Raw genomic sequence first — 9,078 nt, forward strand, 5'->3', positions numbered from 1 at the left:
TGAGTTCAGAAGAAGATTTTATATTCAACTGACTGGTAATTTCTTTAATTCGGCATAAGTACGCCAGAAAAAAGCCCTTCAGAAGATTAAAGGGGAAAGATGCTGTTTTACACCACCTTTTGAAAAAATCACACTTGTCGAAAACAAACACTGCCCACGATGAGTTCCGTTTTGGACAAAAATAATCAGGCAAGCAGGTTTTCTTCTCAGCCGTGTAGTGGAGCCCGTGCGGCGCACCTAACCACGAAAAGGTCTCGAAAGGTGAGGCCTGCGGCTCTCGTTCTTACAGAGATGTCGAGCTTAAGAGAATCCGTAAGTTCTGCGCTACGCTGCTAAGAAACAAACCGCGATGCTTCGTTACTTTAGGGAAAGACGTTAAATAGTGTTGTCTTTTTGAGAATTTTAGCAATGCAGTATGAAAACGACAGTCTTCCTAAATAGGCAGCATAGCCCCGAAAATTATGAACTCCGTAATTCCAGTTCAAAGATGTACACACTTTATCTATATTTCACAGACTTTTGTTAATTACCAATGCTGGTTGAATGTACGAAGTTATTTAATGCCGAGCGGCTCAGTGTGAGGTGCTTGCACTTTGATTCTTTGATTTTTCTGCTTTACTAATCTCGAAAATAAGGTGAAATCTAAAATTGACTGCATAGACAGCATTGAAGGTAATAATTTATAATGAATAAATTCTAGGATATAGTCTTGAAATGTCACGTGATGCGTTTCCACTATCACAGTGTTCCTTTTGTTTTGCCTGTCAAGCACTGCTGAGAAGGTTGGCATTATGTAGTTTTTGCTTGCGTTTTTAATGCTTTCTGCGGCACTCTTGGCGGAGAATTTGAAGACGCCGAGAAGACCAGAAACAAAGTGTGGTATGTCACTAGCTCAGAGAGCTGCGCAGTAGAAATGACGTTGCCGGCTATGTACGGATACTTGGGCGAATGGTTGGTCCATGACATAATCATGCATCGCAGATAACACGAATGAAGAAGAACCGAGACACACAATATAGGTGCGAAATTCCGACTAATCTATTTCCAGGACAGGCATATGCAGGGTTCCCTATGCTTGTCTGTGGAATAGGCCAAACGGCAGTTAGCGCTTGTGGCGCGTGTTTTCTCGGTTATTCGTCCTTCGTTTTTTGGGCGCAAAGCACTGAAAATTTCATGTTTTGCCGGTGACACATTGCGGAAAAAGGCGAGATTTTCTACACTGCTACCTCGAAGATCAATATCAAAAATAGAAGATATGCTTTTCATCAGTTTCTGAACCTTGTCTAATCAAAATTCTGAAGCTATACCTAATCAAAGTCACATTTGTTACTCCACAATCACAATTCAGAGCTCCAAGCAGGGCCTTGTAGCACACGACAATAGATAAATGAGCGGCTTGTAACAACTTACGTAAGAACAAAGCCAACAGTTACTGAAGCCAAAGAAAGCGCAGGGTAATGTATTTTTTTTAGTGCGGCGCTGGTGAACAGGAAATTATTATTGTAACCAGAGTGCACGCAGCCACTGCTCGATGGCCCACAAGATCTCGAGAGTTCCGCGCTGCTCTCTTGTCTCCATGTCCTCCGCAGGTGCCGTGTAACAGCGATCAAATGGCTTCTGAGTCGATAAACTATCGGTTCGAGGGCCTTCAAAGCGACACTGTGACAGATGTATGAGGCATCTTTGACGTTCAGAGGAGTGGCGGATCGGGCTAGTTGGTGCACTAAGTGAAGGCACAGCGCACGAAGGACGGGACTAAAAAAGAAACAAACACAGCGCTGACTTTGTCAGCGCGTTTGTTTGTCTCTATCTTTGTACCGTCCTTCATGCGCTGTGCCTTTACTTAGTACCATGTACCGACTAGCCCAGACAAACACCTTGTAGTTGATGCACGTTCGTCACTTTTCTCAAGCGCTAAAAGAACACGAACACGGACAAAGAAGGAACAGACAGGACGAACGCTTGTCAATTACCTGAGCGGCTCTCCAGCTTTCTACTTTGCAGTGTACTTAGGCGGCGTGCAGTCTAACATTAAGAGTGCTCACCCGAGGCGGTCCTGTTCATCGCAGCGGACGTAGAATGTCCTCTAATATTGCAAGTGCCAAGTCGAACGTGATCGTGCGGCGAGGGAGGCAGCTGTGCAGGGACCCTCTTCCAGTGCCTATGTCATGAAGACTGCCAGAGCCGAGACTGTCGTTAAGCTATCAGAGGCTCGTGTAACACACGAATAGATTCATATGTTGTCTACTAAAACGATATTTCTAGTTTTTACTAACCTAACTCATTCAAAGTAAACATTTTTTGGTATCCTCTTTATCCTAGTGCTCTTATTCGGTTCCAGATCCATCAATGTGCTTGTACGAAGCGAAATTACGTGACAAGCCTTTAAAATGTACTCTCAGCCGCTAAATCATTAACCCGTCAAAGGGGAACATTGAAAGGCTATTGAGTTGAGAGTCCTCGAGAATCTGAACCGCTCTCAAACTGGAAGGTGTTGTGCCATTGCTATGTAGCAAACACAATTACCCCCGAGAGGTGCCTGGCCGCCGCTGTGGCTGAGTAGTTAAGGCGCTCAGCTGCTGGCCGCCCGAAAGACGCGGGTTCGATCCCGGTCACGGCGGTCAATTTCGATGGAGGCGAAATTGTAGAGGCCCGTGTACTGTGTGATGTCAGTACACATTAAAGAACCCCAGATGGTGGAAATTTTTGGAGCCCTACACTACGGCGTACATCATAGGCTGAGCCGCGTTGGGACGTTAAACCCCCAGAAACTAAACCTCGAGAGATCCCCTAAACTCACACCAAGTCGCGGTGGCGCCACCATCCCCGCAAACAAATTTGAATGCATGCAGGTAATAAGCATACAAGTTTTTTTTTATCCTGAAAAGGTTGGAAACAAAACGTTTAACCGCGACGGAAATATTATCAACCCCTAAAATTTAGCTGTTCTTGGCAAGTTGTTTAGCATTCATGGCGTTTTGAGGAAACACGTTTTTTTTTATCGCTCCCAGCAATGGCATTATACATGCAGCAGTGCCCTGCTAAAAAATTGCTGCAGGCTGCTTGGTGCATATTTTGCAGCTATACTAGCCAAGAAAGATGGGGACAACAAAAACGAAGGAGACGTGACCTAGCTATCTCAAAACAAGCCCAGCAGCGTTATGTATCCCGGCCTCTCTTTTACTGGAAAAAAAGTTGTATACACGACCCTTTAATATATTCCAAATATTAGACAGCTGTGATTTCATCCCTCTGCGCGTTGCTGCTAGCGCTCCGCGTCATAGAGTGCACACAGCCGCCGCTCGATGGCCCTTGAGATCTCGATGCAGTTCTGCGCTACTCCGTCGACTCGATGGCCGCCGCAAGCGCCCGTGTAGCAACGCTGAGTCGATAGACTATCGCTTCGAGGTCCTTCGAAACGAAAGTGTGACAGGGGTATAAGAAATCCTCTGCGTTGAATTGCCAAAACCATTTATTTGCGCAGGTTAAATTACGCAGACCAGTCGCGGGGCACAAGCTGCTGTAAGCAGAAGCAAAAGGTACACCGAATCCTACGCCGATCCTGTCGGTCCGCTAGCACACAGAGTATCGTTGTACGTGCTGTAGACGGGTTCACCGCAGGCCTGGACGTGGCCTTCCTTGCAGGCTTCAACCGTTTCCGGCGCCGTGCCTTCGTACACCCAGAGACGGCAGCCTGCGAGCAAAGAGCCATTGCACGTATCCTAGGCGAATTTCTCAGCCTGTTCGGACTTACACCATCATATACAAATATGAGAACATTTTTTTTTTGAATTTCGACACCAGAAGTATGCCGCGTGAGGAGCCAATCGTTCACGCTGAGCAGAACAGACGACTGTAGATTCAACTTCACGCCATGTCAGGCCAAGCACAAACCTCCAGGTCGTAGCAATGTATGAAGTTAAGTAAACCCACGACCGGCAACAGAAGAAGAGGTAAGAGGAAATGGTCTGACGGGCGAGCAAAATGTGGACTCCAAGGATTGTATCTATGCTCAAATATTCAGAGAACGAAACTTATCATAACGGAGAAGGGCGTCTTTCTTTCTCTTTAGGGTCACGCATGGTAACTTTCTGTTAACGAACACAAAAAAAAAACAGCAATGCGTTCTCAACAGGACCTGCCTCCTCGCGATTTAAGTTGAAACCTCATAATACGGGTTACAAGCATAAAATGCTTTGGATCTACCAAACGTCATGATACTTGACAATGCACCGACCGTTTCGCAACCAAAGGTGCTCGTTAGCTGACCCAGAACGAAATTCCTTATTGTTGTGGTTCATTTACACTTAGTCGCGAAGGCGCATTTAACTTCTTTTTACTCTTTACAATTTAAAACTTCCGAAGCCCTTTTCACCAAGAGGTAATAAAAACCGCATCAGGGGTTTTTGACATGGGTGGTTTAAAAAAAAATCTATGCCGCAATTCGGCTAAGATTTTTCCGTAGACACAAGCAACACAAATTTGGCATTGAAAAAAAGTTGTATGATGCAATAACCTTCTTCGCGCTTTCACACGTATGAAATTTTCATGAAAAAGGAATAACTTTGTAAGAAAAGACGAATGATATTTGTATGACATGTCTTGGATAATTCTAAGGTATTCGTATGACACAGCTGTATGGGGTTATTGCATAATATTTTTTTTTACTAGGGTAGCAGCACTTGTCATAACAAATGGGGCGCCAACTATAAAGTACTGAAAAATGGTGTGCTCTGTAGAGCAGCAATATGAAGCGCGGCTCTTACCTATGGCTCCACTGAAGCGAGTTACGAAGCATGCTGAGTAGTTGGCGAAGGGCAGATCCACTTCGTAAGTGGTGTCAGGATCTTTTGAAAAAAAGGGAAACCGCATGCTGATATCAGTCTCGCCGTTACTAGTGCTGTAAAATGTCCTTCGAAACATTTCTTTTCCAACTAGATGTTGCTTTTTCGGGAGCCTTAAAGATATAGTGCTGAACTTACCACTAGCGAAGACGACGGTGATGACATCTGAGCTCTCAGTTAAAGTTGCAGTCTCGATGTCTGAAGTCCTGCAATGAGTTTATATTAATGCAACTGGTAGAAATTTACGATTTCTTTGGGAGGCCATCCAAAACACTAAATGCATTTTCGGCATATGTGGAGTCTCCTCGGCATAAAGCTGAAATTTTCTACTGACACAATTTTCAATTTCAGGCACCTGAACTCTTCGAATAAAAAGTTATGTCTGACACTGACGCCACAGTTATCTGCCGAGTTTGGGTCCGCCTGGCAGCAATACTATATTTGCAACATCAGCGTTTGGAGTTATGTTGACCACAATTCCTTAAGTTATTAAAAGGTAATCTTGAACCCAGTGTACAAAGTCGGTGGCAAATTCCAGGGTTAAATGCGTATTTTAGTGCGATAGCACTTATAGTCGGCATTCCGTGCATCCCCCGAAACCAAAGTGAAAACCGACACGCTAGCCCACGCAGTTATCATCTGGTCTAACTATGCAAATCGACCGTAAAATTTTTATTATACTTTCTTGCTCAACAGGCGAGGCGAAGCGTTGTCAAAAAAACCCGATGGCTTCGGATTTGCCGATTTGCCTTCAGAACTAAGCTCTCCATTTGTGCGCCTCATCGCGTTATTAAATTTTCGCGTCACTTAGCAAATTTCGATGGCAGGTTGGAGTGGCTCGCTTCTTACACTTGTGTTCCATCTTCGGACCGTGTGAGAAGAAAGAAATTCGCCTGGCCGTTGTCAATTTGTTGACTCTGTAGGACCAGGTAGGTGCAGTTACCCTGGCTCGTCTCGGATGTAGATTCCGCCAGATAGCTCATATTGAAGCTAGAGAAAATCTGTGGACGCGCCGCGTAAAATGCGCATTTTTTGACTGGCTTCAAACGTGCCGCTTATAAGATGATAACGGTATGAGGTGCCGAGTAGTACCCACTCGCACCTCTCCGTGAACAGAGAATTAACAGAAAAGTATCGCCCAAGAACAACGATGCAACGCGATTTGCAGTGTGCAAAATAGCGTTTCAAAAGAAGTCTTGTCTAAAGTTTCACGGCATATTCACAAAATCCGATGCTGCATAATTAGAAGCATAGTGGAAGCCAGCCAAGCAATGGAACAACTGAGAAAGTAGGCAAATCAAGGTGGCCCAGTACTCGGCTTCATAGCATTAAGATTACGAGGGCAACGTGTGAATTTAGGCCAACACAGCATTGTGCCTCGTGTCGTCCAGATAACTTCAGGCGAGTTTCCTTCAGCCGAAACCGTTACGGCACTCGAATAACAGGCAGTTTTTTTTGCAGACAGAGCAATTAACATTGACCTCCTCCTCATTTTAAAAGAAGCAGGTATATGTGAAAAGACTCATTTATTTGCTGCCCCCAAAAATGTGCTCAGTTTTCTCGGCAGCAGCCTGACACGCTTGCCTGACACCAGTTGCACAGGAAAGTAAACAGAACAAAGTGACCGGTTACTCTTGCACGCGAACCTGTGCGGAGCAACAAATCTATGCTTCCTTGAAGTAAACGTCGCTTCATATACAGCGCAATTCTGTCTCTATTGTGTTCTAACAAAACTGGAGCTTAGACAAGAACTCTTCAGGGCGATCATTAACCAAACAGCCACTTAGAGTCGTTTATGTCAGCCACAACTTGTCCTAAGACATATTATGTTAAAAATGTTTAATATTCATAATGCTTGTTGCTGATCTTGTGGAATATTCATGTTACAAGTTTAATATGCGTATCCAACTAGCCCAGCAACAAAAGCTACTATAGAAGAAACCATGCCGGAGGGACAAACCTCAAATTATTACACGTGCCTTATTAGGAGACTAATGGTCCCAAAATGCGCGTTCTGAATGCTTACCAAGCGCTTTTTTTGCTCAGCATTGTCATTTTAACTTAAATTTAAATTTAAAAGACGTTGTAGTTCAGCTTCCTCTCCTTACTGTCCTGAGCTTGAGTCTGCATTTCCCGAAGCTTCTTGGCTTCGTAATGTAACCAGTGTGTGCGAAGAAAAATTAGGATCTATAAAAACGCATACCGGGGCTCAACTATGTAGGTCATTATGATCTGTCTTATCCCCAGGAAATTATTTTCTGCGTACCTTTCATCAGCCTTTTCAAATGAACTTAAAACTCTGAGGCATGGTGTAATTCTTCTTACCTGTGTAGCGTTGCATGGCTGGTTCGCCGCCGTGCCGCATATTTGGCCTCTGACGCTGGCTACCAAGGCAAGGAAAAGCAGGTGTACGGAAATGGAATGAGCGGCCATTCTGTCAGCACGTAATTTCCACAGACAAAAGGTTTGTTGCCTACAGACTTCGCTGGCGTGCTTTATAAAGCCCGTCTGACAAGTGCACCTCGTCCAATAAGAAATCTTGCTGTGGCAGCATATGTGGGCGTTGCTGCAACCCTTTAGAAACAAAAAGAAAGCACTTTGCTCTCCGTGAAACAAGTGCTTCCACGTGCCGCAAATTTTTTGTGCGCATAATCCTTGGGCGCTAGCACGTGCATTACCTTGGTGAAAGATACTCTGTGGTAAATGGGTAGAAACGCGCCTAGCTGCACTGGAAAAATGGTTCCTATTTCTTTTTATCGCTTTCATGTATGATATAGGTTCCCCACAGTGGGAAGGGGATTTTCCGCTCTCAATGTCAAAGCTCCTCTCGATTGTACGGCATAATACAGTAGAAGTAAGACTGTTTTCGCTACGTATTCCGGAGGTCAAACACTAACATTGTGCGCAGGTCCTTTTCGGCATTTGGGAAGGGATAGCAACAACTTCCGGCAAAGAATATGCTACCAGTTCCGCTCTGTTGCTACACAGCTGAAGCTGACCTTACCACGAATATGTGCTGCCGTGGCAAAGAAGGTCTGCACGTGGCAGGAAATTTCTATCGAGAAGGATAACCGCGTTCTGTTGCCATTTCGCGCTCGGTTACTGAACACGACGTTGGGCACACGCTTTTACGACATCGCTACGAAAAAGTGAAAAAAAGGGTTCATACTGAGGCCAAAATAGCTGTGATATCAAAAGATTAATGCAATCCTAAAGAAAGGTAATCGATAGAGTCGACTTGAATGAATCGTGATTCGATCCCGCAAATAAGAATCAAAGCCCTGCGTTTCTTCATATTGGGTACATATTATTGCACATATTTTCGCGTGCTTACTACTTGTACACCGAAAGTCCTGCGGTTATATTTGATCCCACAAGGCTGAAACAGCACACCTGCAAGAGGACGAAGGAAGATGAGACAAGATCCAGTGCTCCATTGTTGCGCACTGTTTTTTTTTTCGCCCCATCCCAAATCAGGCTTCAGAATTCAACAATTTGGCTACCTATCAACTATTATTATATGATAACAATGGGCCATAAAATAGGGGACACTTTATATTTTTGAATTTTTTACTCGAAGTACTACAATAAACTGAATTAGAATCTCACAAGACAAAGAAGCTTGTCCGATACGGCCTCTGTCATGGTGGCTGCAACTTTCATCGAAAAATCCTCCTTCCTCCTGCATGTTATGACAATTGAAAACTTTGACTTAACTTCATTCACTCCCTAGCGAGTTTGACGGATCGAAGGGCGTCATTTTATTCAACAGAGATATTTTCACAGCGCGAAAAATAGTTGGAAATGAAGGCAGACGAGAGCACATACTTAGAGCCTGCTTCGAGAGACACTCGATGGGTGGTGCTAATATCTGTCACCTGTTAGATCCCTAGGTCTCGGACGCACGCAGTCAGGTGTACTAGCTCTATTGAGGATCCAAAATGAAAGCGGCGGCGCTAACATCGAGGCTTCGTAGCCTCTGCTAGAGTTCCTACACCTGCTCGCTATGGCGGCGCAATTGGATCAAGGTATGCGCGCCCTCTTTAGTGTGTCCTAGTTAGCGTGTCCTGGTTAGCGCAGCCCCTGTAATTAGAAAACAAAATGTCATTCCGTGCACTGCCGTTAAGTGCTAAAAATATTCTGCGCCTGCATATCAATTTGCAGAGTGCCTATCACCGCTTGCGTGCAGCCCAAATGATTGATGCTACCGAGGAGTTTTACAGGCTCTCTCACG

The 9,078-nt window shown here is 44.7% G+C and overlaps 1 protein-coding gene across 1 annotated transcript; it reads right to left on the reverse strand.

The window, feature by feature from the left end:
- Nucleotides 1-3,454: 3,454 nt before the first annotated feature.
- LOC144124703 (uncharacterized) lies at nt 3,455-7,345 on the reverse strand. The gene is made up of 5 exons (XM_077657546.1): nt 7,170-7,345; nt 5,694-5,845; nt 4,983-5,050; nt 4,767-4,847; nt 3,455-3,694 (listed from the first exon to the last, which is right to left on the reverse strand). The coding sequence occupies exons 1-5, from the start codon at nt 7,275-7,277 to the stop codon at nt 3,552-3,554; spliced, it is 552 nt and encodes a 183-aa protein (XP_077513672.1). The 5' UTR covers nt 7,278-7,345; the 3' UTR covers nt 3,455-3,551.
- Nucleotides 7,346-9,078: the final 1,733 nt, after the last annotated feature.

The sequence above is a fragment of the Amblyomma americanum genome, chromosome 3, assembly GCF_052857255.1.
Source record: "Amblyomma americanum isolate KBUSLIRL-KWMA chromosome 3, ASM5285725v1, whole genome shotgun sequence".
NCBI lineage: Eukaryota > Metazoa > Arthropoda > Arachnida > Ixodida > Ixodidae > Amblyomma > Amblyomma americanum.